General features: G+C 43.3%; 1 protein-coding gene across 8 annotated transcripts in view; it reads left to right on the top strand.

Annotated features, from left to right (window-relative positions):
* Positions 1-746: 746 nt before the first annotated feature.
* Positions 747-21,884, top strand: part of PALM2AKAP2 (PALM2 and AKAP2 fusion) — a 472,880-nt gene continuing 451,742 nt past the window's right edge. For 3 of the 8 annotated variants that reach the window (XM_090038871.1, XM_090038869.1, XM_090038868.1), the window contains exon 1: positions 750-1,130. In XM_090038871.1, the coding sequence (XP_089894997.1) occupies positions 1,086-1,130 (45 nt within the window). In that variant the 5' untranslated portion in view covers positions 750-1,085. Of the gene's footprint in view, positions 1,131-21,884 lie in introns of all 8 variants that reach the window. The other 5 variants (XM_090038873.1, XM_090038870.1, XM_090038872.1 and 2 more) reach the window with 4 other exon arrangements.

Genomic DNA, 21,884 nt, shown 5'->3' with positions numbered 1-21,884 from the left:
GCACTGAGTCGGGATTGGCCATTGATGCTTACAACCGGGTCCTGGTGCACAAAATGTTTAGAACCATTGGTCTATACAGAGGATCTGAAGTCTCCCTGCTGATGAGCCAGTTGTGTGATGATGAACACACACATTCTTTCTCTCTCGCTCTCTTTCTGCATTAAAATGTTGCAAGTCAAGCCCTCAAAAATGAGGCAATGCCAGAATTAAGACTGCATCTGTGATCTTAATCCATCCCCATTGTATGTATGCATTGTGATGTGGTCTTTAATTACATAATGATATATTTCCATTTGTGAGTGCTTGGCTTTGCAACCTTGACACTCCTTTAATGTAGCACTTCAGTGTGTAAGAAGTATGAGCAATCTGTGGGGTCGATTTCCCTTCCCCTCTGAAGTATCCTCCTGGAGAGCCACCACTTTAGTGGCTCTTTGTACGTGCTATATTATTGCAGTCGCAAACTATTGTGCTGTAGTCTGAATGCAGAACTGTGTATTGTTCCCCTCTAGTCCCTTGAGCTATGTCCTTTTCTCTGGCCAAACCAGTTTAGTTTTTCAGCTTCCAGTGCAAAACTCTTTTACCACTGCTGAAATCCCTCTGCCCCCCTACCCCCATCTTTTTAGAGTTCCTTATTAAGGACATGCTGCAGTTCAGCCCTCTCCCCCCTCTACTGCATTCATGCAGGTTCTGATTACTATGCATGCTACTGATGTCAACTCCTGTCGTGACCCAGCACTCCATAGGAGGAGCAAATGAGCTGAGATGTCAAGCCAAAAAATTATAGCCATGCGAGCTATCCCTGCACTCAGCTGCTTTCAGAGCACATACATGGCTTGTGTGACAGCAACAGCACACAGAAGCAGCAATGAAATGCAGTTAGCTGTACAGCTGGAAGACAGGCAGGCAGGCACTGGTCCAGTGCCTAAAATGATCCTACCGTGAGCCAGTCTGCAGTGCCTCCAGAAGTGCTTGACTACTACACAGGAACACAGCTTTCTTTGCAGATACTCTGTGGCGTGTAACTCAGTTTCCCTTGGTGACTGCAGTGTGTATTTTCTCTCTTTCCCTGTGTCCTTTTCTCCAGGATGGCGGAGGCAGAATTGCACAAGGAAAGGCTGCAAGCCATAGCAGTAAGTCAGCTTCGTTTTACTTGCTCTTTTGTCTGTGAATGGGAAGCTGTGAGTACTGAAGGGGCAGGAATTCCAGCACAGTAGCTGGGCAGTATTTAGGCAGCATGGCTTTGGAGAAGTTTTGCATAGAGGTTTTTTGTTGGTTTTTCCCCCCCTCTTCAGGAAACTAATGGTTAAAGTTGCTTTTTGCCAGTAATGAGAGTTCTGATGGGAGTGAATTTAGCTGACGTGTGAAAAATGTGAGTGCAGGATGGCACATGATTAAAAAGGAGGAATACATAGGGAGGGGGAGATGGGAGATTATCAGCACTCTGCAAAAATGGTATTATGGTACCATGCAAGCTTTAGCTAAGCAGATTAAGAAGTTAAACAAGAAGGATCAACCTTAGGGTGGCTGTTTTTCTAAAGAAAGTCTTTCTTATTTTGCTTTTTTGGAAAAAAAAAAAAGTCAAAACAGTGGGTTATCACTAATCACCAGACTAGCTGATGCGCCCTTATTAGACAGCAACCTCCATTGCTTATCTTAATAACTACCCAAAGCTTTGAGCCAAATCTTCAGCTGATATACATCCACTGACGGAATCGGGGTGGGGCAAGGGGTAAAAAAGTGCTGCATTTTGATCTGCATTCATCAAAACTTTATTTTTTCCCCCCCGTGTTTAAAACCTGAAATATAGGAAGCTAGAATCTCAGCTGATGCAAATGGCAGGGCTCCTTTTGACTTCAATGGAGCAATGGCCAATGAGACCAGTGAAAGGGTCTGATACAAATGTTTCAAAAATATAGTTGTGCTGCCAATAGAAAATAGAACTGCTCTTGAATTAGGAGTGCAAGTGAGGGCAGAATCCCCACATTGCTACACCCATTATTCACTGAACCCACATAGGTTTGCCCTTGTTCCTTATGACGTTCAGTTTTTGGGGGTGGTTTTTTTTTTTTGCCTGGTTGACAAAGTAACACCGCAAAGCCTTGTAGTCAGACAGCACAGTATGTGCAAGTAAGTAACTGTATGTCTCAGGTCTGAAATGAAAAGTCATAAAAAATGTCAAAGCCTGCTTGGATTTTGGGAGTCCTTTCCAGAGTGTTGTCAATGATCAACAGATGTTGTGTTTTACTACAGCTGCCACAGATGGATTATATATTTCCTTTGTAGATGGGCAGGAGAATGGCTGCTGCTTCTGCTATACTGGGTTGTTTTTCTTAGGTCTATTAATCTACTAATATGCCCATACATACTTAAAATAACTAGACATAAACTTTTTTCTTTTAAAAGTTTTCCTGGAAAAGATTATGTGTGGGGAAAATCTTATTAGGGTTTAAAGGTGAACAGCAAGAAACAGCTGAAATGTTTTAAAACACTGGTCCAAAGTTTCCAACAGGTATACACATTAAGAATTCTCCTGCCCAAAGTGCAACCAGTAGTGCCTGAAGCCATTAAAGAACTAATCCTCCCTAGAAAATTTGGCTTTGAGGCCTTGGATCCTGAATGTGAAGGGTGAATGTTGCATACCCACAAAAGATACAGCAGTCATGTGTAAGGATTTTGAAAATCCCTTTGTCTTCATATAGAAAAGAACTGTGGAATATAATTCTGATGCCTCATTCAGACCCTGAATAACTAATGGTAGACCAAATTTCTGTGTTCTGAATAGATTCTGTATTGCACATATGCAAGAGCGAGATGAAGAATGGCACCATCTCAACAAACTTTTCCATTGCCTGGCACTTGTCATAGTTATTCATAATCAGGAAACCAGAAGGGATGCAAAATCATTATCCTATATTTTTTTTCATTACCCACTGGCATAAATAACTGTCACATGTGAAGGGTAGTAGGCAAGTTGGATCCTTATATTCTATACAAGCTACATTACAAATTGTGCTGAGTGCTTGCTGTTAAAGATTAACATAACCTGTGAATTACAAAGGCTTGAAATGATTCAACTTGAACCTCAAAAAAAAAATCCTCAATTTCTGTCTTGCTTGAGTTCATATTGTATCACACACTAAAAGTTGCTCAAAGGATCTTCATATCAGTACAATTATCCATACAAACTTTTGGGGAACATTTGTTCCTCTATTTAAATATTTTAAATGTAATCATGGTTGGCTATTTTCAAATGTTAGCTTGATTCACCAGCATAGGCTAATGGTGTGAATTGCAAGGTATTCCTCCCATGTCTCTGTCTGAAAGTATCCTATATATTAGCAGGCTCAGCAAAACTGAAATGGTTTCTCAGAAAAAGAGAGGCGGCATTGCAGTTAAGGTCCATCTGGAAAAGTCAGGGAAAAATATTAGTCATTTCCACTGTCTGACCCAAGCAAGCAAAGTTCTATTAATCCACCTTATAACTTAGGCTGGTTGAATGGAGCAAGAAAGTAAACAATCCAGCTTTGCACAGTTATTTAGCTTTCTAACTAAGTTCACTTGGTCTCTTGTATTTTCTTATGCAGACATTTCCAGTAAAGGTCGGGTGTATCATATTAAAAGAAAGCAATGGTCATATTTGCAGGTGTGAAGAATTCCTGCCAGAAGTGTGAGAGGGCTTCTGTCAGTCAAACTGTTGTGGTTTTAAAATTACAATCATCTTCTTAAAAATGGGTGTCTGGGGTGCCAGTTCTGTGCAGACTCCAATCCTGCACAGGGCCAGGAGTGCCACTAGGAGAGGAATGACGGTCCAATTGCTAGAGTACTAACCTAGGATGTAGAAAACCTTTGTTTCGGTTCCTTTGTTTGCCACAGCCATTCTGTGAGATCCCGGGCAGGTCATGCAGACCCAGACCCTGAAAGGGATTTAGGTACTTAAATCCCATTGATTTCTTATTTTAATAGAAATTAGCTGTTTAAATCTTCTGCTTCAGGTCAGACCAGTTGCCATATTTGGGGTCAGGAAGAAATGTCGTGGTCAGATTAGTATGGACTGTGGGGTTTTTGCTTTCCTCTGTAGCAGAGATCATGGTCCTCTACCTGTGATCTCTTAAGTATATATTAACAACCTTTTATAGAAGCAGGATGTTGACTGCCATGGTTCTCCTGCTTTACCTGTTGTAGGTTAGGGTGTAATGTCTTGTGTTGGTCAGGGTTGGTGGTAGTTTTATGAATAGTTAAATTATGGATTTGTATAGGATGGCTTTGATAGGGATGATCCTGCTGCAGGCAGGGTGTTGGACTAGATGACATTTGGAGGTCTCTTCCAGCCCAGCTTCTTTCTGATTCTGTGATCTGGGCCTTAGGCGTTTTGTAAAATGTAGGTAACAGCAATTCTTTACTTCACAGGACTGTGAGAACAAATGATTTAGAGATTCTGAGCTGCTCAGGTACCATGATAATAGGGGTCATATAAGTACCAAAGACAAATATACCATTACAAACAGGGCATGTGTAACGCTGTTGGGCACAGAATTAAAATATTCTGACTGATGGAAAAGCTACTGCTTTTTAAAAATTGTTCTTAAAGTCTTATAATACTTTTTTTTTTGGTGAGGTCCATCCTATTAATCTGAGTTACTAAAAGCACTCTGGTTGTACAGGCGGGGGAATAAATAAAATAGTGAGAAAATATTTCTAAGACAGCTTCTCTGCAAAATATTGTTTGTGGCATGAGCAGAACACATGATGGTATGAAAGCTACTGTTCTTAACACTTCTCTGTCCAGCTTATGTCCTATTTTGCAACTTCTGAGTCATGTGCTTGTCCCAGGCTGTTGCTGATAAGAGCTTCCACCATGCTAAGCCACCATGTCATCCTATAGAAACCTGTATTTTGAACTCTTTCTTAAGTGACAACTCAAGAGAATGACAGAAATCAGTGACTTAATATAAGCTGTCTTCTAACTCAACTGAGGCAAAAGTGCATGCAGCTGTGGGGTACGGAGGGACTTTGCAGAAGTTGCATGAACCAAGAGGCTGGCAGGGTGACTATCTACTTGTACAAATCTTTTCTAAGTTGATATTCTTTGGCAACTTTAAGGCTTTCTCTCTGGTGTTGGTCCAGAACTAGCTATTGCCAAAATTGGCAATGAGTCAGTTCCATTTCTGTGCCATGAGGAGGAGGGGTAAAATTTAGATAAAAGAAGGAAATACTTTTGTGGCATGTTTTTTTTAAAAAAAATCATCTACTGTAAGCAGCTCAGGAGTTTGGAATGTTAATAGTCCCAGAGGAGGTGGGTTTACTAGGCAGAGAACAGGTGAGCCTAGTACTTTATCACATGGCAGAGAAATTAATCACCCAGTGCTGCAATTTATTATGGGGTTCCACTATCTCTGTCCTATCACCATCATTTAAACTTATACATATATACTTATATATATGTTCTTACATACTGTGCATGAAAGTAGTTGTAGGTATTCCTAGAAAAAAAGATTAAAATGAAGATGTTTTATTTTTCCCTTTCACCCCATTGCAGTGGGTTAGCAGCCTATAGCTGTGGCTTCTTGAAGGCTGTGTGTATAACCTGTAATCTGTGTCAACCAGAACCCTCACCTGCAGCAGATATCTGGAGTGGAAAGGTATATGTTAAAAAGCAGCTCTTTGTACCCTGGGGATTTGAACTCTTTGAGACTCAGGATAAGTGGGAAAAGGAAGAGGAGATGCATTGGGTATGTAAGGTTATGAGTCTTGGTGATTCATCTGAGGCAGTTGCAGGGTCAAATGGAAAATCTTTGGCAAATCTCTTGCTGTCTGAAGTACAAGCAACTCCCCATGCTCCCTTCATCCTGCTTTAAATAAAAAAGAAGCAGCAAAGTTCCTTCTTGGGTGCCTCAGATGAGTCTGTGGCTGGTAAATTGTATTGACGACAGGAAAAGAGGATTCTCTATTCTGTATCCAGGGTCAGGGTCTTGGACTTCTATAGAAAGAGTACAGAGGAGGTTACAAACCTAAAATGATTGCACCTACAGCTCATTACATGGAAAGAGACTGAATTGGGAGGTAGAAGTTAAACATGAAGAGTAAGATGCAAAATACCAGGCTCTGTCCCCATGAGCAGGGTCATATAGTTGCTGTGGAGAAAAAACCAGCAGCACAGATTTGTGCTGCTACTTTTTGCCACAGTTCATGCTCTGCATGTGGAGTTAGCACAGGGAAAAATGCTCTAGGTGGGATAAGGGAGGCTGGTGGCAGAACCTGGACTGGCACCAGCAGCCTTACTTGGGGACCTCCCAGGGCTCCAGCGACAGGGATCCAGGTGCAGGGAGCCTGACTAGCAGCTGGAGTGTGGCTCTGACCGGCCAGGCTTCAGTTTCAGGCAGTACTTGCTGCCACCATGTGAGCTGCCCATTTTTTTTTCTGGCACTGGTTTTGTACAAAAAACTCACTATGGAGCAAATTGCAGCATGGCAAATGCCTGCAGGTGCAGTGCATGCAGTTTGCAGTGCTGCAGACAGGTCTGCAGTGCTGCAAACTACATATGCGTGTTCCTGGGGATACATCCTTGCAGGCTCTATAGCTGTGGAGGGCAGTGAGTGAGGAGAGGATTCAATTCTAGGTTCACTGCAGTGGCCATTTACGTATAACTACTAACAGGGTCAGAAAGAGGTAGTTAGTTGTATTAGTGTCAAGTCAGGCAGAAGATAGGGTAGAGGTGCTGCTTATAGACTAACTAAATCAAAGATGCAAAGGCTTTCATGAGCCAGGGCTCACTTCATCAGATGCTAAAATCTCTGATTTAGTTAATCTATCAGCTGTGCCTCTTCAGCATCTTGCAGGTACAATCCAGAGAAGGTGATTTGTGAGGTCTCTCATTGACACTGGATAAATGTGGTCAGGGTAAGAAGAAGGGGTCTGGCCTACAGATGATGGCAAAATGGCAATAAAATTAAATCGTACTGGAATTACCTGCATTTCTAGCATTTGAAAATGCTTTGCTTTTTTAAAAATTGCAATAAAATTTCTATCAATAAGTCTTAAGCAAAACAAAATAATAATGTTTTAGGATTTGGGAGTTAACAAAGGTAATAAGTGGTTTCCAAAAAGAGAGAGCATGTGTGCGCCCACACGTGTATGGATGTGTGGTTATCTTTGGGTTGCACTTTTGTAAATACTTCTGTGCCTAGGTAACATTAGGCATGATTAGTCTAATTGAATTAAATGGATTTTATGTTTTTTGGAGTTGTAAGCAGGGACAGTTTTTCTGATGCCTTTTTTAATTGTTCTGTGGAACTTAATTGAAAATGGTATTCCTGTTATAGAATTTTGCTTAATACTAAAAAAACCTAGGGAACGGTTAATGTTTTCTACTAAATTCTGTTTCTATTTTGAGTAATATCTATAGAACTCTTTACATCTCTAGAATCTATATAACTATTGGACTTTTTTGTAAACGTCTGTATTATTTGAAAAGGGAGGTATTTTCCTGACCCTTTTGTATGTGTGGCCATATATTACATTATAGACTGGTATATCATGAGATTCGGGAACCCTATAGAATAAATGTAATGGTGGCACACCTCTTTAAGGAGGCATCAAATGTGGTTCCTGAGAGCATATCTGAGAAACCACTTAAGTTTCAGTCTAGCATTGGGAATCACTGGCACAAATCCTGAGCTTGGGTGGAATCCCCACTGGTGTGAGCCATACCAGCAAAGTACCTGTTCCAACCACTAGATAACTTCAGGAAAGCAAAGATGGGAATATTATGTCAGTCCATATGGATTTATGGAAAATAGCTATCACCAAACACAACTGATTTTGTTTTTTGAATGAGATGACAAGTTTGGTTGGTTAAACTGCCTAGACAAGTGCCTCGGTGCCATGGCACAATGTGGGTGCCATGGCACCCTGGGGTGTTGTGAGATTCTTTTAAGGGTGCCACCGAATTTTAGATGTGCAAACACCTGCATATGATTTACATAATAAACTCCATGGGGTAGGCCCCCACATGCAGGGGCATGCCATTTGTGGCACCACAAACCACACGTGGAGAACCTGAAAAGGTGCACAAATTTGCAGTGTGGTGACATTATTGGCTAGACTGGCCAAAAAAAAAGCCAATAGCTGCTAATGTTAATTTCCTTTTTATTGGTGCCAATCTGATATGCAACCAGCATATTGGTGCACCTCTACTATTTTTCCATAGTCAAGAAACAAGTAAAAGCCAAGAGCTCCATTTTCTGAGAAGTGCCATGAGTCTAAAGAAGGGCTCCTTGACTCGAAAAGCATAGAGAACCATTGGCTTAGACGTAACATGCGTACATTTTCTGAGGTGTTTGACTTATGATCACACAATACTCTAATCTGAAAAATTAGCACTATGTAATATCAGTAGAAAACACATTAAATTAATTAAGATTTATCTGGCTGTCAGATTTCAAACAGAAGCAATGAAGTAGAGATGCTTCTGGGAGCTTGGTACTAGATGCGCTGCTGTTCAACATTTTTTATCTGTGACCTAAAAGTAAATATAAAAACACTACTGATATCTGCAAATTTCACAAAGGTTGGTGGATTGGTAAACAATAAAGATGAAATGTCAACCATATGGAGTATCATGGATCACTTTGTAAACTGGGTCTGTTTAAATGAAACGTATGTTAGTATTCCCAAATGTAGTCGTATACCTAAAAATAAGGAATACAGGCAGTACTCGCAGGATGGAGTACTATCCCATGGAAAGCAGAGAATCTTGAAAGGATTTAGGGGTCATAGTAGGCAAATAACTCCACATGAGCTTGTTGTTAGGGCCCATGACATAAAGGCTAAGTACCTACAGTCAAAATGCCGTAGGCTGAATTGATTCAATCTTTGCCGGTTAGTTTAAATTACGTAGATTGAACTGAGAAGCACGTGAACAGACATTTACTTCCAGGGGAAATGCAGCCACATGCACACAGTGGCTCAGGCCAGAAGTTGGGGGGCACTAGAGCATGTTTCTCAGCCACTACCAAAGGGAAGGGAGGAGAGAAGCCCTCTGAGGCTTCCCCCCACCTCCCTGCTCAAGTGGAGAGGGCCTGGCCCCAACCTGGGACCAGCATGCTATCAGGAGAAGGGGGGCTTTAAACCCTCCATCCTAGCCCACATGGGACCCCAGCCCTGGTCTTCCTGGGGGGGGCAGCCCCTGCTAGGCTTCTGTTCCCCACTCCCTGCTTGACGTGGGGGCAGTCCCTGCCAGGGTTTTGTGTGCCTTTGAGCAGTGGAGATGTGGCCAGACCCTGGCCAGGGGCTCACCTGCTGATGCAGGGAGGCCCTCCATGCCTGCTTGCAACCACAGCCCAGGTCTGACTCGGGGGACAGAGCAGCACCTGCCAGACGCTGCCCCCTACTCAAGCAGAAAGCAGGGGGCACAGCTATGCTGTCAGGCTCAGGTGGGGAGGGAGGAGTTTTAAACCCCCTCCCTGGCCCCAGACCACAGCTGGGGTTTGCCTAGGGGGAGGGGCAACCCCTGCCTAGCTTTTTGCCTGCTCCCCTCTTGAGCAGAGGGGCAGGGCACATTGTTTAAATCCCTTCCCCCAACCTCAGCTTGCAGAGCTGGCCAGGGGCTGGCCATGCCCACTGCCCCTCTGCTCAAGGAGGGGAAAAGCCAGCCAGGGGCTGCTTTGCCCCTGTCAGGCAGACCCCAGCTGGGGTCCCTTGTGGACAGGGAAAAGAGGGTTCAAAACCCCCTCCTTCCTCCACCTCAGCCTGCTAGCCTGGCTTCAGCGGGGATCACGGGGAAAAAAACTGAAGGGCTGCTCTGCTCTCACCAGGCAGACTCCAGCTAGGGCACAGAGCCAGGTTTCCCACCCCACCCCCTGCTCAGCCAGCCACAGCAGTGACAGTGCTCCAGCTATGGAGTAGAGGGGCGGGGCCTACCCTGCTCCACTGGAGCGGGCAGCACAGCCCAGGGCTGCAAAGCAACCTGGGATGCTGGGGGACTGTGAGTTAACTTGAGCAAGGAAGGGGTTTGGGACAGAAGTTCCATAAACTGGTTTAACCTAAATCAGTTAAGTCTGATACTATATCCAACCAGGTTTATCTTAAACCAGTTTGGCCATTTTGTAGATGGTTTAAGTTCACTGAACTTCTGTTCCGATCACTTAAACTGGTTTGTGTGTAACTTCTGTCCCTATCCGAAAGTGTTGACATCCTCCTTCACTGTATAGATAGGGGAAATACTAGCAAGTTAGAGGTAAAAATCTCTTTTTACTCTTATATAGCACTTTGGTGAAATGGATACTGGACTACTGTGTGTCCTGTTCTTGTGTCTACTTTTTTTAAAGGATGTTTGAAAAAATAAGAGAGTATGCAGAAAACAACAAAAATTTTTCAAGGGCTGAAGAAAAGTGGAAGTCTTTTAAGTGAAGGAATTTGAGTGCAGTCTGTTTTAGCTTATCAGTGATAGTATTAAAGTTAAGATTGCATTGTTCTTTAAAACTATAATAATATGTTAAAAAATATAGGGGAGGTTGATTCTGAAGTATTTGGAAGATTCTGTTGCTTTGTGAGACTGTCTCTGTAGTTAAATGGAGAATTTTAGTAGAACCTATAATATCTCTAAACATAATCTCTAATTGGAATTAATAATAAAAACACATTTAGAAATTACTATTATTGATATTTCTTTTTCTAAAGATTTAAAATTCAAATATTCTGTAGAAAAAGTGCCAGCTATTTACCCCATGATTGTGCCCTATTTTCCTGGTAAAAACTACTGGGTGTTTGAGCTATGGCTTTTTTTTTTTATTTTTTCTAATAATTTTGCTAGGCATTTTTACAGTTGTGATAAATAATTTAAAACTTTGGTAGCAGGGGGAGGAGGTGGCTGACCCAAACTGGTGAATCTATTTAATCATCCATGCATTGTATGACCACTAATACGAGGATGTCTTGGCCTTAGTTCAAGAAAGCAGTCCTAAGCTACATTAAAGCCCATTACTAAAGGTGCTTACGTGCTTTCCTGTATCAGAGCATCAAAGTATATGTCGCCCTTTTACAGATACAAGGCCAGTTCATTTTTGCCTCTTACAGCTACATTAACCAATTTTTCCCTAGCTCTCCTTTTTTCTTGTCATATTGCAGTTACTCATTATACCATTTAATCATAGCTATCCGTCTGTTAAAAAAATGTTGTCTTTTTTGAGACAATCTTAGCAGTTTTAAAATCAGAAAATAGACCAGGCTTGGCTGATTCCATAAGCACCTTCCCAAATTAAATTAACTGTTTGCTTTTTGCATTTCTACCTAATTTGTATCTGTAGCGGCTCTCCAAGGAAATTATAGCTATTCCTTTTGAATTCTGAAGAGGTAAAGATAGAATGCCACTGGGACTGTAACCGTCTTATGAAGAACTCTGACATGAGGAATGCATGGTGGTGAGGCATGGGCCATGGCCTACGGCCCATATCCTGTTATGTGTTCCAAGAAATAGTTCTGGGTATGTAAACTATAGTTATTGCAAGCTGTATCTCAATGAGGAATGTTTCCATTTAGCTTAAACCCATGAAACTCAAAGGAAATTGCATGTAGAAGAGGAAGTGTTACATCTATGTTCATGGAAAGGATGACAATACTTCCTTCAAAAAAGAAAGGAAAATTCTGCATTTATACAGCTCTACTGCATGCTTCATAGCATACATTGGTTTTACTAGAGGATGTCTATAGGACCAAGGTAGTATACCATCTTGGGTTTTGCATATTTGTAGAGTATCCAGGAAATCGGGTAGAATAAGAAGCCCTGACACACTTACATTACGTTTAGACAGCCTAAAACGTTTTTGTGAATTTTGAAAAGGTCACATTAAGATTTTATTTTAAAATATTTTTTTTTTATAAAATAACTTATTTCCAATGTGCTTTAAAAATACTTGCCTAGCAGAAGCAGAAATGGAAATTTCATGAGACTATATTGTCAGAGTATTAATGCAGACTAGGAAGCAACAGTTGTCTCCCACAGATTGACTTTTAGGAAATGACAACTCCAAGCTCCAGAATTTCTCTATAGTCTTTTTAAATTCAAACCCGCTTCTTGCATAGAGTTTAGTCAAATCTCTAGCCTAAATACATCGCTTGTGTATTGCATGTCATGAACTATGCAACTAAGGAACTTGTTCTCTATTTGCCATAGTCATCTTTTAAAAAAATATTGGGTAGAGCTGGTGACAGTTTTTAGTGACATTTCTCTTACTTAGTGAAAAAAAAAATGGTGATTCTTTTTTTAATTAACTGATTTTACTTCATGAAATTCTGCCTTCACTGCCATGTGACACTTGCCTCAGCTTACCTGGACATGAACATGTGAGAGGGAACCATGGGGCCTACATTGTGTAAATACAGCACTAAGAGTCCAGGAAAGTGCAGGGAGGCTCAGAGACCCCCACACGAAACCCTGCGTTTTTCATGTTTAAGAGCACTGTAATTCTATAGTGCTGTAAAATGCTCTAAAGATAGCACTGGAAAACGTACATGGAGCACTGCTGTACATACCTTTAGTTCATTTTGTTTAAATCACACTAACTATGATGGGAATTTAAGTAGCTTGTTAAAAGGAAGTGCACACTTAAGTGATATTCAAAATACTGATACTTTCCTGAATCAAGACCCATGAATATTAGGACCCTTGCTTCATCACTGGAGTGGCTCCTGTTCTTCTTGGTATAGAAACATCTTTCTTCTGGATAGAGCCTGGTTTTCAGTATAATTGGACTTCAAAGTGTTAACCATAGGTTGAATAGCTTAGTGACAGTGAAATGTGCCTGACCTTTCTCAATGCACATCAGCCATCTACAGGTCCTAGTGCACCAGTATTTTTTGTTATTCTGCTGACTTTGCTGTGAAGCTAGGTGCTGCTGGAGAGCAAGGATTTTTCCTACCCCTCCAATAACAACAAACTCTGCAGTGCAAAAAAAACAAACAAACGATTACATTTGGGAAACTAGTTTTGGAAGCAACCTCATCTAGTCTGTTAGTTTGCTGCCTTGTAGGGCTACGTGAAGCTGAGGGTGTTGCGTGTAATGCCGTGTTTGGTGGTGTCACAGATGACTTTCATTTGAGCCCCCATGATCTTCAGAGAATAGTTACATGGGTGGGGCTAAGCCTGTCAAGAATGTCTAATAATAGATGGAGTTGCCAATTGGCAGTGGGTTTAAACAAGGGATGGTGGGCTGGAAGCCAGGAGTGACGAGATGAAAAGATCAGTAGGTAAGTTTTGCTTGTGTAGTATTTGTATGGAGATACTTGCAGACAGGTCAGGGACACTGTAGTACTTTTTATCATCTCCTGTGCTTCAGATAGGTCCATTTCAGATAGAGCAGCATCTTTGGTACCCATATAAATATGTAAAATGAAGCACTGAGATCTGTGGAGGTAATGGTGAAAGATTAAAAATTAAAAAGCTTAAACTCTGGGAAAGAAATTTGAAAGCAAGTTTGCGATACAATTTATTGCTGAAGTAGGAGCAGTTTAGCTGCTTTGATACAATCTGCAGAAAGCCACACAGCTGCATTCTCTTTGTGACAGCAGGAAGAGCAACTGCAAGGCAGACATTACTTGGGAGTGGACAGACTAGCTTCCCATTAACCAACTGCATGCCAGGGACTGCAAGAGGCAAGTAGTGAGCAACCAGCAGTCTGGATTGAATTGTCTGTTACAGAACAGTGCCCAAAGGGGAAATATTCATGGTTATGCAAATGAGAAGGTCAGGCCGAATGATCAAATGTTCCCATTTGGCCTTAAACTCTATGAATACATGTTTTTGTTAAGACTTCTTTCTGTTATGGTAGCACCCAGGACCCCCCATCAGAATTAGGACTGCACTGTCCTGTCCTACATGTTCAACATGGGCTTGATTTAAAGCCTACTGAACTCACTGAAAAGTCTCCCATTGATGATTTTTTTTTTTGTATCCAGCCCTCTCTTAACAGAACTGTTTGTACTCTAAACTTGGTGGAAGCAAGTGACCTCTACGGTGTCACTAATTCTGCATAACAGGCAAAAGTGAATGTTTGTAATGCTTGGGCTTTGGCCTGATACCACTGTTTTGGGCATGTAGGCAAACAGATTTTTTTTTTAATATCCCCCTTTTTGTATGCATAAAGATAGGGAGTTAATCACCAATCAAATGTTTGCAGATCTCTGAGCGAAAGGAGCCTTTAAGTCCACATTATTTATGTTATAGTTTATGTTAATACATATATTAGGAAAGGACTTGTCAAACATGACTGAAACAGAAGACAGATTCATTTTTTTCAGGGCTTTACTCTGTATCTCTCGTTAGAGCCAAATTCACCTTTTGGAAAAAGACACTTTTGGAAAAAGTTACACATATGCTATCACCTTCACGAATTTAGCATATTTCCTCTCTTCTTCAAATGGAGCAAAGTTATTGATGTTAGAACATGCATGTGGTTCAAACCATCTGGATGAACATTTGAAACTTTCAAAAAAGTTATCCAAACATAAACTCCCTAAGAAATGCATGTCATGATATTGGCAAGAGAAACAAAAATATTGGCAACTTGGCATTGCATTGGGATTTTCCAGTTGCTGAATGCTAACCCACAATGCACCAGAAGCACATTCTGGAAGTTAGGTGTCTTGCTAAACCCATGTCTCAGGAAGTCCTGACCACTAACAGCAGGGGATTAAACAGAATCTGTTTTTGGCAACAAGTGCCTTTTACCTTGCTGGTGCCACGTACTGTTTGATTTTTGCATGCTGTGTTGGCCAGCATGTTTAAATGAACAAATACGGCTCCTGGAAATGGACACTGTTGACCTGATGTTCTTGTTTGGAATGATGAGTTTTTATTTAATTCTGTCTGAAGTAAAGACACTTGGTAAACCACTAGCTAAAAGGTTTTATGATTGAGACATAGAGGTTAATGTTAAGATAAATAATTACTTTGCTGGACATTTAAAACCATGCAATAATCCATGGTAAAGATGTGGAGATGGATAAGAGGAGAGGCTACTTCAGGATAGAGAGAGCCTGGAGCAGAGAGGAGCGGGGGAGCTATTGGAAGTTCCCTGAAAATTCTGTCATCAAACTGAAGGGATAACAGAGATGATTTCCTGCCTCTGGCAAAGTCACCCCCTCCTTGGATTGTGTTGAGTCACCCCTCAAGATCATAAAAACCATAAAACTATTTGTGAATGGCAGCCATTACCTTTTAGTGCAATTTGTCAGGCATTTTCCCAAGGAATGATATTCCCAGCTCAGCCATATTGAAACACTGAGCTATAGCCGCACTGGGTTCTTTCCAGGTATCAGGAGAAAAGTGTAAACATCTCCACCATTGACTTGATACGAGTTTGTTTGCCAACTGGTGCCATTGTTTATCTGATGTAAGAAAATTAAGACGTTCAACAGTCACTCTCACATCCTCCCTGAAATTACATGTCCCCAGGGCACAGTAAAATTCAAATTTTAAATTTCAATTCAAGTTTGGGCTGGTACTGATCACCCTTCTGTAGTCCTTGGAGACAAGGAAAAGTAGTAGATAGCATGTTGTAAACCAGCTATGGGCAAACAGTTAACTGAGGATTTACCCATTCTGATTATCCAGCTGATGCAATTCCTAGCTACGTTTACCAAAAGGTCATGGTCCACATCGTACTTCTTAACTCAGTGGTGGGCAGTTATTTCATCTGGAGGGCCACTTAATGACTTTTGGTGAGCTGTCAAAGGCTGCAAGGGTAGCCCTGCCCCACGGTCGCTATCTTGCAGAGGTGTGGGTAGGTGGGGGTATGGGGTTTGTGGAGATCAGTGTGTGTGTGTGTGGATGTGTATGTATATGGGGCTATGTGTGGATGTGGGTGGCTTTAGCAGGTCTGTGCGGGGGGGAGGGATGGGGCTGTAGCTCCTGTGCACTGCCACTGCTTCTCTGCAGGGCAGACTGGAGGCAGTGGTGACAGCAGTGGAGCCACAGGGTAGCCCAGCATGGGCTCTATGCGGCTGTAGCAGGGAGCACTGAGCAGCGGGGGGGTTGCTTTTCCCTCATGAGTGACTGTTTTTGCCTAGCCGGCATTGCTGCTGCCAATATTTAGTGCGAGCAGTCAAGGGCAAGGTGATGCACCTGGGGAGGAACAACCGGCACCATACCTACAGGTTAGGGAACTCCCCTCTTGTCAGCACGGAGGCAGAAAGGGATCTGGGGGTCATCATTGACTCCAGGATGAACATGGGCCGGCAGTGTGGGGATACAGTCAGGAAGGCCAACCGCACCTTGTCATGCATCCACAGATGCATCTCGAGCAGGTCCAAGGAGGTGATCCTCCCCCTCTATGCGGCACTGGTCAGGCCACAGCTGGAGTACTGCATCCAGTTCTGGGCGCCGCACTTCAAGAGGGATGTGGACAGCATGGAGAGGGTCCAGAGGAGGGCCACTCGCATGATCAGGGGGCAGCAGGGTAGGCCCTACGAGGAGAGGCTACGGGACCTGAACCTGTCCAGCCTCCAAAAGAGAAGGCTGAGGGGGGATCTAGTGACCTGTTATAAACTAGTCAGGGGGGATCAGCAGGCATTGGGGGAGTCGCTGTTTCCCCGAGCATTGCCAGGAGTGACCAGGAATAACGGTCACAAGCTGGTGGAGGGTAGATTTAGGTTAGATATCAGGAGGCGCTACTTCACGGTCAGGGCGGCTAGGGTCTGGAACCAACTTCCAAGAGAAGTGGTGCAGGCTTCTACCCTGGGGGTTTTTAAGAGGAGGTTAGATGAACATCTTGCTGGGGTCGTTTGACCCCAGTAATCTTTCCTGCCATGGCAGGGGGTCGGACTAGATGATCTGCTCAGGTCCCTTCCGACCCTAGAAACTATGAAACTAAGTCCGGAGCAGGCTGGGGCATGCGGGGTCGGGGTTATGCAGTGTAGGTCCCTACTGGTACTGTGGAGTTGGTGCCAGTGGCAGCAGCAGATGGACAAAACTGCCGCTGCCTGCTCTACCTAGAAAGGCAGTCCAGCCACAGAGCCACCCCAGCCCCGCTCTGTGCCCAGGGGGCAGCAGGATGCACCATGGCCGGACAATGCCTGGACCAGGTGGGACCAAGGGACTAGCCACAAACTGGTCAAAGCCCATCTGTGGGCCAGATCCAGCCCATGGCTCATATTTTGCCCACCCCTGACTTAACTCATGTAGATAATGTTCTGCTTCCATATGAGGTCTTTGGTTTTGGTGTTTGCTTTACCAAATTGATCAGAGAGCATGATTTTATTAGCTATAAAGGTGTGTTGCATGGCTAATAAGACTAATAAATAATCTTGGCTGAGGTTGGTGTCTTGAGTAGGATTAATTTTACTTAAGAGCTGGACACATTTCTTCTTTTTGGTTTGTGAGTTCACTTGTCAGCAGTTTGGGTTGGATTTAGTCAATGTGCTATGATTTCAGGATACCACTTTAATAAATTAAAAGTTAAATACAAATACATTTTTCCATTACTTTTTACTTGTACTCACAGACTTCATATTATGATCCCAGTCACCAAATGGCTTGGCAACAAAGGATGCTTTCGCAAGCCAGTTAGTTTTTTAATTGTCGCCGCCGCTGCTGCTGCTATTATCCTTCCACTGTCAGAGGTTCTAATCTGGTTTCCATTCAAATTAATGGGAGTTTTATCATCAAATTGGAAGGGAAAAGGAGCAAAACTCTAGTATGGCTCAGATGTGTTCATAGCAAATCTGATTGTGCACAGGCCAGTGTCAATCCGTCTTTCAAAAGGAAAAAAATGTCATGGTCCAGATCCAGGGCTAGATTTTCAAAGAAACTCCCACATAAGTCTCTAAAAAAAAAATGACCAGATTTATATAGTGATCAGTGCATAACAGCTCCACTTGTTTTCATTCATCAGGATGGGTAAGTGGAAGCAGTAGGCAAGTAAGGCATGAGTCCTGGGTGCTGTATACAAGAGAGAGATGCCAGAATGGGTCATGGGTGGAGGTCCCTCGCCCTCCTCACCCAGCAGCCTGCACCTTCCCTGGAATGCCTCTGGCTCCAGCTTTGGCAGTGAGGGGAGCAGAGGAGCACAGGAACAGAAGCTGGAGGTTCATTGCTGCAGAAGACAGATGTCACTTTCTCCTTTTTTGCCAGCAGGAAATGTTATTTAAATGGCCTTTTAATATATGTATCAGTGACAAAAAAGGTGGTGACAACTACCCCACCAGCAGGAAACCTTTGGCTGCTGTCCCCTCAGTCACCACCAAAGACATAGTACTGACCAGTTGTGCTTCTGAGTGGGAGCTGAACCCCTTTGAAAATCGGCTCCTTCTCATGCATTGCTATTTTCTATGTATTTTCCTTATTTTGTGCTTTTATGGGCACAAGGAGAAAGAAGTGACCAGAACTGAAACATTTTAGAAGGCACCTAGGAAAAAACTTTCCAACCTTCTTCATTACTTTGTTCACAAATGTTGCCCTTCCTGTGGCTTCTTTTTGAAAGAAGGATTTCAATGGCTAGCTGCAAAAAATAACAGCCACCTTGGTTTGTCTGGAGTGTAAAAGGGAGTATTGAATTCCAGGGAAATCACAGATGTGGTTTCTCTATTGATACCAGGAGGTGTAAAACTGCAGAGGCTTAATATGTTTAAACTTTCCTAATGGCATAGCTTGAAAATCAAGTGGGAAAGAGATCCTCCAATGAACATAAGATTATGCTGGCAGCTGAATAGGCATAATGATCCTATTTAATAAAATGTTTTTGTCCAGTCTAGCTCATTTTTGAGTAATTTATTAAGGGTCTGGTCCAAACATCAATGGGAATCTTTTCATTGCAGCAAGCTTTGGAGCATGCTCTTGCAGTACATTATTAGATGGAAAAGGAAGGGAGCTTATTTTGTAGATTTGGCAGCAGGTTCTGATCCAACATTAACCAGCATTGGTTGCTTGGGAAACTATGATTCATATAAAATGCTTCCTTTGTGACTACCTCATGGTCTGTAAATATAGGAGACCCTTCAGCGTGTGTTAGTGAAGTGACTGTTGCTCAGAACACAGTAAAGCCTTGGACAAATACTTCTCTGTTTCCATGCCTTAATATCAAGTACTTCATATTTGGGAAAGCAAATTGCAGTGGCTTTCACTATTGACCTTCTGTCTCAGCTCTGTATTTGCATGTTGCAAGCCAATCTTATGTGGTTTACTTTTTCTTTACAGAAACATTTATATTAATTAAAGGGGACCTGAACTTCTTTAAAAACAGTTTTAAACCTGTTTAACATCTCTATACCATGAATAACCTGGTTATTTGCAGTTATATTGTTCGATACCTTGTTACATCTCAATGCCACCATAGGGGTCCCAGAACTTCTACCAGCCTCACCTGGGTCGGTCACTGCCACTGCTGCTGCCAAGGGCGCTGTCACAAACCTGTCTGCAGGGTGCCCGCAAAGCACAGTTTCTCTGCACTGTTTCACTGTTTGTCCCAAGGAGCAGACTGAGGTTCACCCTGGGGTAACTCCTTATCCATACAAGCCTTGACTCCACTCTCCTTATACCCAACCTTACAGATGCAGATGACCTCACCTTTGGGTAATTTTAAGTTCCTCCTTTCCAGAGAATGGGTAAGCCTGAAATATCACTGTCCCAGAGGTCACTTTCTACCACAGGCAGAAGTAAAGAGACAGAGCAACAAAAGGATTTATTATATACGAGAAAAAAATATATAAAAGAAAAACTGACCATAAATTTGAAGAAGGAACAAAAAGACAAGTACAAGTTTCTTAGCATCTCGGCTGACTCGCCCTAGCTCCCTGAGAGATGTGCCAAAACAGCCTTCTTGTTGATTCTGCCAGCCCTGACTACTGGAGCCTGGCAGAGATCCAAAGACCATGAGTCTATCATAGATCAATCCTAAAATACCCCTGAGGCAGTACTGCCTATCAGTGTTGTCCTGATTGCTCACTGGTCTCACAGTTCTCTAGTAGTTTTTCTCCCTGGGACATCTGGCATTTTTCTGGTTGATGGACCATTTTTCTCAGATGCCTCCCCTATTGTGCAGTTGTTTCTCCCATTAAAAGCTGACAGTAGCTCAGGTGCCTATCCCATCAGTGGCCCCTTCTGTCTGCAATTGGGTGTGGCAGCCTTAGCATACAATGGCAAGAGGTATTTAGTAGGTGCACCTATTCTCAGTTGCACTGACTGAACCAATGGTTCTTAACCTTTTTTGTACCAGGACCCATTCATTTACATCGATGGTCAGTCCCAACCCAGTACCCCTCACTCCTGCCCCAGCCCCACAGTGTGTGGGGCGGGGGGAGAAATAGAGGGCCCCCTGAGTAGCCCCAAGTGCCCTTTGCAGGCTGGAACTCGGACAGCTTGCAAGGGAAAAGCCACCATTTTCCATTAAGGGAGAATCTATTTTTAAAGCTTGTTGATCCATTTTTAAAGTTTCTTTGCAATCCTTTCATATATTTTTGCAACCCACTTCTGGGTCATAAACCAGGGGTTGAGAAACGCTGGATTAAACCATATAAAAATCATAAAGACATATACAGACAGTATAAGATAACCCATAGTTTCTCTTGGGGGTACATGAGACACAGGCAAGGGGTATGCGGGTACCCCAACACTCTCTCACCCTCTTTTCCTCTCTCTCACCCCTTCCTCCTCTCAAAACTATGGCAAAAGATCTGATGCACCACGCATTGTGCAGTGCTTTAAATTCCCCAGTAATAATTTGGCATTCAGCCCTCCTTGCTTTGGCCATCATCACCTCTAGCTCGGGTATATACTTGAGTTGTGCACCCCTGGGGTAAAAGGTGGCAACCCTACCCACACCAGATCAGACATGTGTCATATCACGGGCTTATATAGTTTCATAGTTTCTAGGGTCAGAAGGGACCTGAGCAGATCATCTAGTCCGACCCCCTGCCATGGCAGGAAATAATACTGGGGTCAAACGACCCCCGCAAGATGTTCATCTAACCTCCTCTTAAAAACCCCCAGGGTAGGAGCCTGTACCACTTCTCTTGGAAGTTGGTTCCAGATCCTAGCCGCCCTGACTGTGAAGTAGCGCTTCCTGATATTTAGCCTAAACCTGCCCTCTGCCAGCTTGTGACCATTATTTCTGGTCACTCCTGGCAGTGCTCGGGGGAACAGTGACTCCCCCAATGCCTGCTGATCCCCCCTGACTAATTTATAACAGGCCACTAGATCCCCACTCAGCCTTCTCTTTTGGAGGCTGGACAGGTTCAGGTCCCATAGCCTCTCCTCATAGGGCCTACCCTGCTGCCCCCTGATCATGAGAGTGGCCCTCCTCTGGACCCTCTCCATGCTGTCCACATCCCTCTTGAAGTGCGGCGCCCAGAACTGGATGCAGTACTCCAGCTGCAGCCTGACCAGTGCCGCATAGAGGGGGAGGATCACCTCTTTGGACCTGCTCGAGATGCATCTGTGGATGCATGACAAGGTGCGGTTGGCCTTCCTGACTGCCTCCCCACACTGCCGGCCCATGTTCATTGTGGAGTCAATGATGACCCCAAGATCCTTTTCCGCCTCCATGCTGACAAGAGGGGAGTTCCCCAACCGGTAGTTATGGTGCCGGTTGTTCCTCCCCAGGTGCATCACCTTGCACTTGTCTGTGTTGAATCCCATCCTGTTCACATCCGCCCACCCTTGTAGCCTGTCCAGGTCTGATTGAAGCCTGACGCTTCCTTCTAGTGTGCCCACGTCCCCCCACATCTTAGTGTCATCAGCAAATTTGAACAGGGTGCTTTTTACCCCCTCATCCAAATCACTGATGAAGATGTTGAACAGCGCGGGTCCGAGGACCGAGCCCTGGGGGACCCCACTGCCCACATCCCTCCAGGCTGAGAAGGACCCATCCACTACCACCCTCTGGGTGCGTCCCTCC

This window comes from Crocodylus siamensis, chromosome 3 (genome assembly GCF_052110815.1).
Source record: "Crocodylus siamensis isolate JL-2025a chromosome 3, ASM5211081v1, whole genome shotgun sequence".
Lineage (NCBI taxonomy): Eukaryota > Metazoa > Chordata > Crocodylia > Crocodylidae > Crocodylus > Crocodylus siamensis.
This window is presented reverse-complemented; position numbering and strand designations above follow the sequence as displayed.